Here is a 14,184-nt window from a genome sequence, read left to right as displayed (position 1 = left end):
TCCCTCTCCCCCTAACTCAATGCCCCATGGTCCAGTGAGACTACAGAGACAGAACGCCTCTAAGCCAAGCTCATACCACCCAGAAACAAAACCCTACATGAAAGTCAGCACCCCACCGCACCCCACCACCCAGAAACCTATCCCCTACATCTGCTAATCCAGGAAGATTCCCAGACCAAGGCCTGAGCAGGAGGCTTTAAGTACTTGGAGAAGCATACTCCTTTACCCTTCAACTAAAAGGCTGTGCTTTTTGCTGAACACTAAAATAAGACTGTTGTTTTCCCACGGCTAAGTGAATCTGCCACAATCTGCCAGGGAACTGTGATTTGAGCCAAGCCGAGGAAAAATTCTTGCTCCTCTCTCTGTGCAAACTGGCCCGGGCAGAGAGATGCCAGGACAAAACACACATGCAATAAATTGACAGTGTTCTTTTGCTGTCTCCTCTCTCCTCCTTCCACACCCCGGTGCCTGGCATAGTAGCCCCTGAACTCATCACACAAATGTCCCCATCTCTCCCTTAATTTTGTGGCTGAGATTTTTGCCCTTTCAGCTCTCTTACCTCTTCCCTCGCTGATATGGTGGAAGCAGGGGTGTTGGGCACCGAACTGTGGGAGGTACTTGGTCCAGTTCCTGAAGAGCTCTGAGAATCCCCGTCTCCAGCGACATCATGAATCTCTCTAGCAAGGATGGCTACATCTTTCACCAAGGTTTGGCTTAATCTGTAGCACACAGCATAGCACAATCAGAGCCATTAGACAGCATTGTCTCTTCCAAAGAACTTTATATGAACCTGCTGAGAGTCACTAGTGTATGGTGGTAGCTACAAATGATTTTTTATTGGACCCAAAACCTGAAAGCTATATGAATGACATCTCTTTGCTGGGGCTACAATGAGCTTTGGGTCTCACCCTGAGGCAGAACAGACACTTTTGGCACTGCTGCCATCTCTTGGGTGCTCTGAGAAGCACTACTCAGCAAGACATGCTAAGGCGGGGGTGAGCAATTATTTTGACTTGAGGGCCACTTTAGGAATCTGGGTGAGCTGTTGCAGACAGGGGCAGCGGCTGTATTTTGCCCACCCATGTGCTAAGGGGAGGTGCCAAGTTACTCAGCACACCCAAGATCACTTTCAGTTCTTGAGATGGCCTCCTCCGAATCCTAGCATCTGGTAAAAGCAAGTCAGCAATCTTCTGGTGGCTCTCAAGTAGTGGACTTTCCACTGCCAGTAACAAGGTTCTCAGCAGAAGCAGCCCACAGCCATCTGGGCTCTAGAGCAAGGGTGGGCAATTATTTCGGGCAGAGGGCTGCTTACTGAGTTTTGCCAAGCCATCGAGGGCTGCATGACAGGCAGCCAGGGGCAGATAAATATTAATTTTCTAATTTTTTTAGGGGCCCTGCTGGCCGGATAGAATGGCCTGGCGGGCCACATCTGGCCCATGGGCCTCATTTTGCCCACCCCTGCTCTAAAGCGAAGAGGATTCAAAACCATAATGTTTTCAAAGAAAGCCCATCCTACTAGCTCTACGTAACACCAGAAAATGCTCAGTTATACTGATAACCAATAAATAAAGGGCTTTATTTTAGAATCATGATCAACCTTAAGGTCCCCAAATACCTTAAGGTCCCCCTTATACCTTAAAAACCATGCACACGAAATGGGAGACTGACAAAAACTTAGTGCAAAAAATATTTTCATGGGTTCTTCTGAGATTTCAATGACTTCAAAACCCGAAACACCCCTCCCCTCCCCCTGTGTGAAGAACCAGACTCTCCAAAACAATAGTAAACTTCTCAAAGCTCCCACAGGTAAATCCTGATCTTGTGTAGAGACGCTCATAAAGCAAAACTGAATATGGTGAAAGATGTAAAAGGCCTGATAACAAACTAAGCCTTTAAAAACTTCCAAGAGTGATTAGTGATTTAGGATCCTGAAGCAGACATTTTAGAAGGACCTGATTTTCCAGAGGTACCATCCAAAACTCAGGGCCCCTGGGAAGCTCCAGTTAGCACCTAAGAATGAAGACACCCAACCTCACTGACTTTTCAAAGCTTGATTTAGATTCCAAAAATTATGTCTAACAATCGTATGCGTTACCAACACAGCTTTAAAACGGCTGATGTTGTTTTTCTTTTTATCTTGACAGTATCCCTTAAAAAAAAATCTCCCCCACTGGTTACTTTCATTTTAATGTTTTGTGTTTTTTTGACTAGTCAGGCAATGGAATAAAGCCATGAGGTCACCAAAATATTTTGAAGGAACTTCCTCCGAAACAAGCTGTATATTTGCACTAATTAAAATAATACTTAGATGAGATGCGTGTCTAACAAACCAACTGCACTTGTCCGTTTCTGAAACAGTTGTGATGGGATGCATCAATTATGTGATTACGCTCATTGTAAACAAGTGGAATTTTTTCTTTTAACGCTCGCTGACAAGTTTAAACCACTCCCAGTTAATTCAGGAGCAGCAGCAGAAATCAGAGCTGCAATTACGAGCCAGACTACTTGACCGAGTTCTCCAGAAAGTGTTCAATGTGCCGTGCCAGACAAATCTGATGCAACCTCTTATTTATAGCTTTTGCAATCTGAAGTGCTTTCTCTCTCTCCTAAGAAACCTTGCTATGAAGCAACAAGTCAATAATTTTTTCTCCTTTCATCGAACAGCACAGGGGACACAAAATACTGTAAGCTTTAAATTGAGTTGAAATTATCTATAAACAACACTTATTAAAGGAAAAATCCCTTCAGACAAGTGGTACAGAGAGTACAGATAACATAGGAAGACAGACTGCAGGCCACAGGACTCCTAAACTGAAAGTATTTAACCCATGGCAGCCAAAATCTAATTTCTACACAGTAGAACCTGGATACTTTTAGGTTCCTGCCACTCCCCGGTGAAGATGAGGGTTTGCAAAGGATCTGAATACAGGGCTGCAGCTAACACCTGCAGGGGACTGACGAAGTGCCCCAGATGCTTACTACGGCAGATTGCAAACCATCTGGATATGAATGATCTGAGTTCTACTGTTTCTGGAAAGCTAGCACTTTTTAAAATATTTTTTATAATGCTGGAAAGCTAGCATTTTTATAATCCAATTGTGCAATATCACACCTAGACAAACCGTGCACTGCCAAACATTTCCAAGTTACAAGATATCATTATATAATGGCCACCATGGCTCCAGAACCTACTTCATGCAAGCTCTCAGTGGCTTCAAAGTCTGCTTATTTAGATGTGACTTAAGAGAAGGAAAGGAATTTGTTTGAGTGGTCAGAGCATAGGACTAAGATCAAAATTTTGGGGTTCTATGCCCAAATCTGCCCAGACGGTGAATTTGAGGCATATCCCCGTTATCTTTGTATAACATCCGACAAGAAGAGGCCATCCAATATCACTTGCCTACCTTACAAGTACTGTAAGGCTCAATTCCTTTAAATCTCAACTTATATATTTATATTTTTAAATGTTTCAATGAAAAGGGGGAAAAAAAGATCAGATGAGCATGAACCAGGTAAAAAGTTGTTCTCCAACAACATTCATTCCTGTAATACTGATAATCCCTCTGTTCTTCCCCGTCTGGTTCAAACACCCAGGTAACCCAACAGACTTGCATTCTGATAGTGGCTTGACACCCCACATTCCAGCTCACCTGGCGATTTCCGCTATCTCTGCTGTTTGTGCAATGAAATTGTAGGGGTCAGCTTCATCAAAGTCTTCATCATCATCCGTTTCTCTCCCATTCTGCTTCTGTCGGCTTAGCCCAGAACCACGTGTCCGCGGCGTCTGGGTAGCTGTTGAAGTATGGGAGCGTTTGTGTTTAGGGGAGCTGTGGTTTGAGCCATACTCCTCCTCGGAAGTAGAAGTGTAATCTGAGCCCTGCAGTCTCCTCCTTGAAGCTTATAAGAAATGAATTGGTTTCAGATGAAGAAAAGTAGTAGGACTAACTATGAAGAGCAACACAAAAGGTAATATAACCTAGCCCAAGAATGTAAGAAGAGGTCTGGAGAGTTTCTGTGCATCTTTTTTTGTTCAAGGAAAGGTTGGCCAGAGTTTTTTTAGAACAAACTGTTCACACTTTTTAATGGCTTTGCCAAAACACTGCAAATTTGAAGCCAAAAAATTCCAGGGGAAAAGTGTACCATCTGCATTAACAACAGCAGGCAAAAAGATTCTGGGTGGCCTCATTTCCTATACGCAGAAACTCCATATGAATGTGTTAGATTCCTAGAAATCCCCCACAAAAACCTTTTCTACAGAGCGCCCAATTTTCAAGTGTGCTAAGCATCTTAGAGGAAAGCTATCAGGAAAAATAAAAAGTGAGATTTCTGTGGTGCTTAGTCTCATTTTGTGAAAATGTGCACCTGTTTTCATTGCATTTTACCATTCTTTAATAGGATTTCAAATTCCTTGCTGAAGTATTCAAAGGAACGCTTAATACTAGCCCCAAGGTCCTTAAAGTGAAGAGAAAAACCTCTCTTCATTCTAAGAGATTTTGAAGCAAGTAGTTTAGAATCCAAATACCTATTTTAGGTATCTAAGCATGATGTTGGTCGGATGCCTTCCTTTGAAAACTGGGCTCCCAGGATTTGTTTGATTGTTCATATTCTATTACAATAGTTGTTAACAACAATTTCTTCCTTTTTTACATGCTGGTGTGAGGATCCATAGAACACAAAAGCAGCCAGTGTATTTAAAACAACAAAGTGTGATCTAAATTCATTTAAAAGCTTCACTATGTTACCAAGATTGAAACACCACACCACTGCATTCTAATAAAGCCAACACCACTGCAGTGACATAGCTTACGTAGTTTAAATGAAAGCATTATTTTTGCCATACAAAATATGGACAGTAACTACAAACACACGGTTACTATTCAACTAAGAATGCTTCCAAAACAAATGACTACCTTGATTCCAGCCCTCTAATCAGGACCAAATTTAACAGAAAAACCAATCTGCTCACAACTTAAATTCAAGGAATTAAAAAAAAAAGTCACTAAACTTGAGAATCAAAGGGTTACTCTTGCATTCCCAATTCTCCTTTCACCTGTATCAGCATAAATCAGAATTTTGTCCACTGACATTATTGGACTTATGCTGTATAAATCCAATGCAAGAAAACATATCTGGCCTTATGCTTTTAGAATATATGCTTGAAGTTATGTTGACAATCTCCTGACAACTCATTTACAGTGGTTTTAAGATGGCCTAGCAATAATCTGGCATCTTACGTCTTGTGGTCATGCATCTCACTCTGTTTCTCTGTTGGTAAGATTAATTTTCCCATGGGAATGGCTGGAAGTAATCTTTGTTAGCTAAGCATTTTAAGACATCCTTAAGCAAGTTGGCGTCATCCATTTCGCTACCTTCAGTGTCAAAACACACTGTATTTAAATTGTTATTGTATCACAGTAAAAATGCCTTGACAACACTGTGTAACATTTAAGCCTATATAAGTTTCTTTTTTAGTCCTAGAATCAATACTGGCTGTTCATTCACTATAAATACATCATTAGTACAAAAACACATATTAAGCACTATCTACAGCACTACACAACTTAGAGTACCCCAGTCTATGTAGAACTTGTGCAAGGTCCAGAAGCCTATCAAAGAATTAGAGAGTTAATATTTTAAAGTAATTAATTTAAAGGAAAGGATTAGAATTATCCACCATAATTAAACACAGGAAAAGTTATTAGTATTTTGCTAAAAAGCACTGGAAACTAAAAACCAATTCATTTAGCACAAGTGGTGGTCAACAATTTTGGTTTTTTCCTTTTTTTTTAATTATATCTGAAGTCTGTGATTCAATGTAAGGATAGTATCTATCTACTGTTTGAAGAACTACAATGATTTTACATTGCTTTGGATTTGTCAATGTTCTAACTAAAGAGAATGTAACTAGCGGCACCCTCTCAGAAAATGCAGGGGGAAATGCCATGTATATTCTTGTTCAGACTCTGCACTGACAGGCTTGCATGAAAGGTGTAAAAAAACCTCCATGAGATGAAAGGGAAGTTTGATACGCTAAAGAGTAAAAATTAAAAACAAGCAGCATTGTATAAAACATTTCTAGCATGCAATTCGGAGCATAAATGTCACTAAAAGGACAAATCATAATTTAACTTACAAAAAAAAAAAAAGGTTAAAATGCCACTTACCAAGAACTCCAAGGGCCTTTGACACAAGTTATGAAAACAGATTGGCTGAAGCCACAAGTCTAACAGCTCCAGTCAAATTTCACTGACAACAAAGCTCTTTGCTTTCCCTCCATAAAAGCCTAAGGGATCTGACACCAACTGCTACCAGTCTTAGTTCCTTGACCTTCTGGAACTAGGAAGGTCCAGAAGGACATCACATTGAAGTGCAGATGATGCTCACAACTATCTCAGACTATTTGCTATATCTACCATATGCCTTGTTCCATATAGTAATCATTTAAATGTGCCAAATATTAATGTTCAGGATGCTGTTTCCAGGCAATGGCTCTGCACAGCTCATAGCAGAATCATGTGCTCTATGATCCTCAAATATGGATCCGAGTACGAAGCTTCTGTACATAGGGCACATTTTAGAGACTGTACTTCAGACCAATAAAAGCAAGCAAAGGGAATTTCTCAAACATGAAGCATTTTGAATTTACAGCATTGACCACAACTGCCTCCCATCTACTTGCACCTTTGCTTGTTCCTTGCTTTACCATTTCTAACATGCTCACTCACCACTGACTTCAGCTGCCACTGGACACATTCTCCTGCTGAGCTAATGCACATACCCTGGATCTTCAAAAGCAGGCAGTGAAGCCTTGGGCAACACTGGAAAACGCTTGTATTCTCTTTCTCCACCAAAATTGGCCAAGATTTTCAAAATCAGTGTCTACTTTTGGTGGCTCTGTAATAGAGTACCCAATTTGTGGCACTTCAAAAGGGACAACTGATTTTTAGAACGAGCTAACCCATGACCCTCCCAAAATCATGCCTGTATATGGCACCTCATGCTGGTGCATTCCCAAAATTGATGCATTAAAAAATCACTGGTCAACTTTTCAAATCCTTATCTGTGTTTAAAGGAAGTTTCAAAAGGGCACGGAACATGCTCTACTATGTCCAGTTCCCTGAAGTGTGTGTCATGTTGAATTTCCCCAATGTGCCTATCTGTGCAAACCCTACCCTTCATCCCATTTTCTTTCAATTCTTCCTCCTAACAGGTTGCCAGCCACTGCACTTGATATTCCTATAACAGCAATGCGAGCCTCTAGAATGGTGCTTTGAAGAAACGTTAAGCACGGTACTTACTGGAAGAGGATGAATATCTGACACTGCTAGAACGAGTTCTACTGAAAGGCTGCTTGGTAGAAGCAGCTGATGCAGTTTTTCTAGCTGCAGTTCTAACCTCAGACGCCACTGGCTTCCGATATGGCTCCGTGTTGCGCCCAGAAAAACCTGTTCTTGATTGTGTTGTTTCAGAGTCACTTGGCACTGTAAATGAACCTGCCCGTTTCCTTGGCATGGCGAGGATGTCTAGCCTGGACAGTTTCTTAGCCTCTGTGGATTGCTTAGAAGATGAGCTTGTGGTTTCCACCCCAGAGGCTGTTTTCTCCATATCAACACATTCATTATCCGATGCATCTCCCAACCGGGCACGGCGGAGCTTTGAGGCTCTGGTGGGCCGTGGGGTCGACAAACTGTTGGACCTGGTGAGAACCTGCTGGATCTTCTGTGCTGTTGCTTTGCTATGCTCCTCTTTTACAGTCTGAGTAAAAGGTTTCCTCCTGGATGTAGGCCTGGCCACAGAATGCTCTTGATCAGAGGATGCTGTTTCAGTAACTGGCAAATAAGGAAGACTAGAGCTCCTCTCATCATCTGTAAAATCCAGAGACCCACGTGTCCCAGAGCTACGTTTCATTTGGAAACGCTTGGTCGTTTCAGATCGGCTTCCCGTCTCAGGAGGAAGTGTCTTGCGCTTTTCCGATAACCTCTCGCGAGCGGTAGGTTGGATGCCCTGGTCTTGCATGGATGGTGCAGAGGAAGATTTTTCTTTCTGCAAGCTGGTGACAGCATTAAGTTTTGGGACAGTGACTGGGACATTTTTTCCACTGACCAAGCTGACAGTGCTCGCTGTGTCCACATCAGAGTCCCCAGATAAGGAGTCTTCAAGTTGCCCAGAAACAACTTCTGAAGGCTCTAACTGTTGGCTTTGACAAAGTATTTTGGCTTCTAGAGCTGCCAAAGCAGTTTCAGTATCTTTGAGGATAAGATGGGTGTCCTGATTGAAGTCCATACGGTTTGACCGGGTAGAATCTAAATCTTTAAGCAAGGGATGACTTGAAATATGTGGGAGTTTGTTTTGAGGAACAACACTGCTTGATTTATCTTTGGTAAAACTTTCCTGCCTAACGAAGGATGACATTTCCTTTGGGGCCAAGTTTTCTTGCTCTTGAGGAAGACTCTGATGAGCGGGTACAACTATTTTCCCTGCTGCACTGATGTAGGCATTCACATCTTTGACCAGTGGCTTTCCAGAAACAACCATGCTGGCTGCCTTGAAGGGAAACACTTGATCTTTGTAGTCTTTGTCTGCTCGAAAATGAGATGTGCTCAGGGTGATCTTGGAGGGAACTCCTATCTCATCTGCTTCATCGCCAATGTAGAAGGAAGTAGATGCCGTCTCACTTACGGCTCTGATACTTGAACCCCGTGGAGCTGCTGGCTGCCAGCTCTCAGGTTTTCCCTCCTCCCCTCTCTGCCGTTCTTGCTCAGGCATGTTGCTGTTCTCTTTGTACTTCCTGCCTTTTTCTAAGCCAAAGCCATCATCAGATTTGCTGGCATCACTAAGACTATCGGGATCCAAGTCTTCTTGGATGAACAGTCGGCTGCTGGGATCCATGTAGGCCTCTGTAGTGTGATTCTTTATGACGTTCCGCTTTGACACTTCAGGATAGGAGTCTTGGCAAATTAAAACTGTGGGTGTGGGACTGTCGCATTTATCACTTGGAGGGAGCTGGGGAAGAAGCCTTCTTGTCCTTGAAGGCACCATGATTTCTGGCTCCCCTGGTCCACGAGCTGGGACACTTTCTAAGAGGATTAAAAGACATTTATAAATTGCTGTGCTAAATATTGTATTTATTTTCTAGGGGCTAGATCATGTAAAGTGCAATACAGAAAAGGACTTAAGTATGTACTTAATTTATGCCTTTACTTAAGCATGTGCTTAAATGCTGCACCACATTGAGGTCAGAGTACTAAGCACCTGGCCCTAAATCTAAATTAATATTCTTAAGGTACTAAGATAAAAAAACAAAACCGCATAGTCCAGGATGAAAATTCTAGTACAATGTGCCAAATTGCAGAAATGATCTCTAGTACAAAGAGATTTTTCTAGCTTTTTAACAGCTTGACACACATATTCATGGCAGTCTGGAGTGAAGACAAAAAGCTCCTTGTATCTAAAGGGTGGCATGACTGATTCCCAGTTTCTGACACAACTGTGCAACTTTGTTCTGTCCCTCTCTTGAACCTAGCTCTACATGCTGTACTCCCCCCTTCAGCATACTGACAACTGGCTCCATCAAATACAAGGATAGCTCGATATATTCAGCATAGTCTGGGAGAAGCATAACAAAACACAGCTGAGAGGGACAGCCCCATACACATACACACACTTCTATACAATTCCCTAAAGAAAAAATGTTGGATTTCTGCTTTCTTTTTTGCTTCATAACTAAGCACAAGAAATGTCTGAAGAATGGTTATTTTTGCCACCCTCAAGTTTTTATTCCCCCAATCAGATGCCCTAAATGTTGAGTATAGCTGTCACCTTTCTTTTGTGAGAACTTGATGACTCAAATGCATACTGGACACATTTTCTACTTTAGACAAAGAAAGGCAAGCACTGAAACACTAAACAAGAGATTTTCCCACCTAAAAAAATATTTTAGTAAAAACTGAAAACATGTCTTATGAAAATAAAGGAACATTTCAAGATATCTTTTAATACTTCTTAAAGGAACAACAAAAGGGTACAGTCCCATTTGTCCTTCCTTTTCACATCACCTTTAAATAAATCCTTCAGTTCCCCAAAGGGTGACAGTATAGCACTTACCTTGACCACCTTCTCCCAGCGCAGGAGCAGATCCTGGCTCTGAGTAGCTGTCAGCAAGACTTGCCCACCTAGAGACCCATTTTTGACTGCCTTGGGATGCTGAAGACATCTATAAAAATATTTTAAAAATGCACTGTCTTTTTAAACAAGGTTTTGCTGCAAAACCCCTCTGAGGTCCTATTTGACACATGCATTAATTAATTAAAGTCACATTCCCACATTACACAGAAATACCCACTCCCCTCCTCCAAATCTCCCCCTTCTATACCTGCATCTCGCCTGAGGACCCATTAGTGTTTTTTGAAGGGAATGCCTGGAACAGAGGTGCTTTCTGACTTGTGCCATTTTCACTGATTAGATGCTGGTGAGAGACCGTTTCTTCTTTTTCGCCCTTGATAATAGGTCGAAAGGCTGAAGAGATTCTGGAAAGTTCAGGAGACTCCAGCACACCAAATACCTGAAAGAGTTGTGTGCAGGGGAGAAGAAGAAAAATTACCATGAAATCAAAATCCACAAAGTTTTATTCACCCTGCAACTCCAATCCCAAGCAGTCATGGATCCAGACTAATTTTTATGCAAAAATGTTAATTAAAGTATTCTATTCTCCACTTCTCAAAACCTGTTACTGAGAACATCTTAGTATAATAATCTCCAGATTCTTATATTATTTAAATCCATTGTCTTTAAAAAAAAAAAAAAAAAAGAAGTTGTAATCTGTGCTGATAGAGTCACTTTCCACCAAGGGAAATTGGGATGGATATCAGGAAAATGATCTTGACTATAAGGCTAGGGAGAAAGTTTCAAAAGAAGGAAAGGCATCTCTAGGATTGAGACATTTAAAAACAGAGTGCTAGACAACAAGCTAGTGAAAGCACTGTCAGGGAAATGGAACTGATAACTTAACTGGTCTAATTCTATTTCTCTATTCTATTAACAATTCAAAACACATAAGTCATTTACACAACAGCCCTGTGAGGATGGAATCAATATAATCTCTATTTACAACTCCCTATAAGCTGAAGCACAGAGTTGTTTTAGAAACATGCCCAAGGTCTCAGACTTTCTGTGGCAGAGGCAAGAACAGAACTAAGGTCAACTAAATGGCATTTGCCTGTGCCCCCCACCCTGCAAAACTATAATTACTTTTACTCTTCTATTCAACTACCGTGATCAACTCTGTGTGTGCTAGAATCAAGGCCTTGTGCTGTGCACAGTTCCAACGCAGATAGTCCTTGCCCTAGTTTCAAATCTAGTTTCAGAAAAAATTGATGGGCAAGCGAATAAAACAATAGGGAGGCACTGAGCAGGAGGCTAGATATGGTAACAGCCATAAGGCTACGCTGTTACACCTGGCAGCTATATGTACAGGTTGGGAACTTGATTCTGCTACAGGATTATTTATACTTGCCTCCACGTCCATTTGGTTTCATAACCTTTGCCCATTTTCTTTTAACAATAAGCAGCAGCTGAGGACCTGGAAGTCAGCCAAGCTTTAAAAAAAGTCCTGGTTTGATCTGGGGGTTGTTATGTATAGTTAAAGCCTCTCCCACTGCCTTATTTTTTCTGTTTTAATTTTGCATTTTTAAACTAACTCATGCATAATCACTTGCATGACTGCTCCAGGCCTCAACAGGCAGGGCAGAGATGCACCTTACAGACTGACTACATCAGGGATGTACAAGCTTTCATGAGCTTGAGCTCACTTCATTACTTCCCTGCAGGGGGTGGCTTCCATCTGTCCTGCAGATGGACAATTCCCCTTCAACAAAGCTAAATACTAAAATACCCACAACCATGAAATGAGGATGTGACTGGAGCTCCCTAAGAAAATCCATCCTCAGTCTCAGTTTCTTCTGGCCTATTGAGGAGAGCACAGTCGTCTTCTGAGTTGTATCCCATGTATTCAGAGGAGCAGGACAGGAGGAAGGGACATAAAGGACATACTGCATAACCCCCAATCCTGCAAAAGCTCGGGCATGCAAGCAGTCCCACAATGTCAATGTACTCACACACACAAGCCTCAGCAGGACCAAATTCTGAGCATTTTAAGCATTACTCTGAGTATACTCTTGCTCTTCCCTTTGCAAGCTCATTCTTGCATCTTTGTACCCAAATCCTATTTAAACATGAAGAATAAAAGTTGCTCTTGTCTTCTTTCAGATGGGATTTGTTATAGCTACTTTATCAGCTGCCTCCCTCCCTCTCCAAATTTACATTATAGTGTAGCCCCCACCCAGGAGCACATGCTACAGACCCCTCCCTGCACTGGTCCACATGGGCTCAGAGTCTGCTACAGTCCAGCTAAGAAGTCTTGGCCTCTTTAGAGCCAGTTGCAGCAGCCCAGGCTTTTAGGTCTCAAAATCCCCTGTTCAGTTCCAGTTTGCCAGTCGAGAGCAATCCTCTCTATACAAGAGATTTTTACCTGATCTATCATTTTTCTGGCTTCTTCTACTTCTTTGTCCTGTGACTCTGTCTCAATGGTGTAGGTGCCCGTTTCGCTCAAGCTGTCTTCCTCGTCATTCTTCCTTATTTGGGCCAGCTTCGAATCAGTGGGTGGCACAGAACCAGTTTCTGGCGCTGATGAAATGACGACCCGTGGAGCCACTACCATTGGTGCAGAGGCTGGCTTCTCCATGCTTGACTTTGCTGCTTGCGAGGTCTCTCTCAGATATTCGGCAGCAAAATCCTGAGCAAGTTTAGACTTCCTTCCAACGCTGCCATATGTCTTGGCAGATGTCCTCAAAGTGGAGGAGGATGAACTGCTGATCCGATCCTCCGTCTTCTCTCTCTTAAAGTAGCCAGTTCTCTGAGTGGGCCCAGAAGGGGTGCTGGGTGTCTTGTTCGCCTGGGTAACCACATGAGGAGGGGGCACCGTGCCCCCTAGCTTCTCAGCAGGGACAGTTTTGCGCTTTTCGACCTTAGCCTTCAGCCCCTGGTCGGTGTCGCTCTGGGAAGAGTGAGCACTATGCGTGAAAGACTGCGACCTCTTTTTCCGAGGTGTGTCATCGTCGAAGAACTCGATGACAAAGGCCTGCTTGTTGTGAAGCATCTCGTGAGGATCACGTCGAATTTGACGCTGAAGTCTGGCTTGCTCAGCTGTGCGGTCGCTGCCAGCAGTTTCCTTCTCGGCTTTGGGGGCAACTGGGTCTTCAGAATCACTTTGTGTCCCGTCTTCATGTCTGTTGCCTGGGAATAAAATGCACACAATTGATTTCTACCCCAACTTTTCACAGTAACCCTCTCAGTAAGACCGATACAACCAAAGCTTCCTTTTGGTAATGAAAGATATGTTAGACTCCAAAGATATGTTAGACAACTTTTAGGCTTATTTACAAGAATGCTAAAAGGGAGGGAAGGTGGGCTTCTTCCCTGCCTTAGATAGCTGGCCTTAGGTAGGTGGAGTTTCTTTTCTGCATAATTATTTTTAATGCTGCTGGGGCTTCGTTTTCATTACTGTAATATTAATGATGTTTCAGGAGCCTGGAGCTTTTTTTCATAAAAAGCTTTTTAAATAGTGTTTAAATCAAAATAAATAAAAATCAATTCACTCAATGATTTTGCTGTTCTGAGTGATGGGACTAGTAAAAGATTATCTTGTTATCTTCTTTTTGGTGTAAGATAAAAATTGTCTGTAGATTGCATGGGGGAGGGGTGAAAACCCTCCAGATTGCATTCCCCGAATCCAAACCAAGCTGATCAAAGAGCAGTGGGACCACAGAGCTTCTGACAAACATGCCTCTGAGCTTCTCGCTTCACCTTTACAAAGAGCAACTAAACTGACAGCAAAGTGAAAACTGAACTTGCAGAATCATGCATCTTATCCAAAGGATTAAGGCCAGGCATTCTCAAAAGTCGCTGTACAGTCTGTATGTCATTTCACTGCTGTGACACATAGCAGACCAAGGCGGGGATAGGCAGCAGAAAACAGAACAAGAGATTGGGTAGGGAGCACCGGGCAGGAAGCAGAAAGAAAAGCAGAATATCAGGCAGGGAGCACAGGACAGGAATCAGAAAGCAGAACAATGGACTAGAAAGGGGAAGAGGATCAGGGTGGCAATAAGAGGGTGTGGGGTTAATCGG

The 14,184-nt window shown here is 42.4% G+C and overlaps 1 protein-coding gene across 4 annotated transcripts in view; it reads right to left on the bottom strand.

Moving 5' to 3' along the window:
* Positions 1 to 14,184, bottom strand: part of CEP170B (centrosomal protein 170B) — an 82,115-nt gene that overhangs the window by 14,164 nt on the left and 53,767 nt on the right. For 3 of the 4 annotated variants that reach the window (XM_025192601.1, XM_025192600.1, XM_025192602.1), the window contains 7 exons: positions 12,527 to 13,290; positions 10,373 to 10,561; positions 10,105 to 10,213; positions 7,299 to 9,077; positions 5,571 to 5,606; positions 3,651 to 3,897; positions 560 to 719 (listed from right to left, as the gene is read on the bottom strand). In XM_025192601.1, coding sequence (XP_025048386.1) covers positions 560 to 719; positions 3,651 to 3,897; positions 5,571 to 5,606; positions 7,299 to 9,077; positions 10,105 to 10,213; positions 10,373 to 10,561; positions 12,527 to 13,290 — 3,284 coding nt within the window. The remainder of the gene's footprint in view (positions 1 to 559; positions 720 to 3,650; positions 3,898 to 5,570; positions 5,607 to 7,298; positions 9,078 to 10,104; positions 10,214 to 10,372; positions 10,562 to 12,526; positions 13,291 to 14,184) is intronic. The other variant, XM_014526073.2, reaches the window with a different exon arrangement.

Source organism: Alligator sinensis, unplaced genomic scaffold (assembly GCF_000455745.1).
Source record: "Alligator sinensis unplaced genomic scaffold, ASM45574v1 scaffold890_1, whole genome shotgun sequence".
Taxonomy (NCBI): Eukaryota; Metazoa; Chordata; order Crocodylia; family Alligatoridae; genus Alligator; species Alligator sinensis.
The sequence above is the reverse complement of the archived record's forward strand: the minus strand, read 5'-3'. Positions and strand labels throughout refer to the sequence as shown.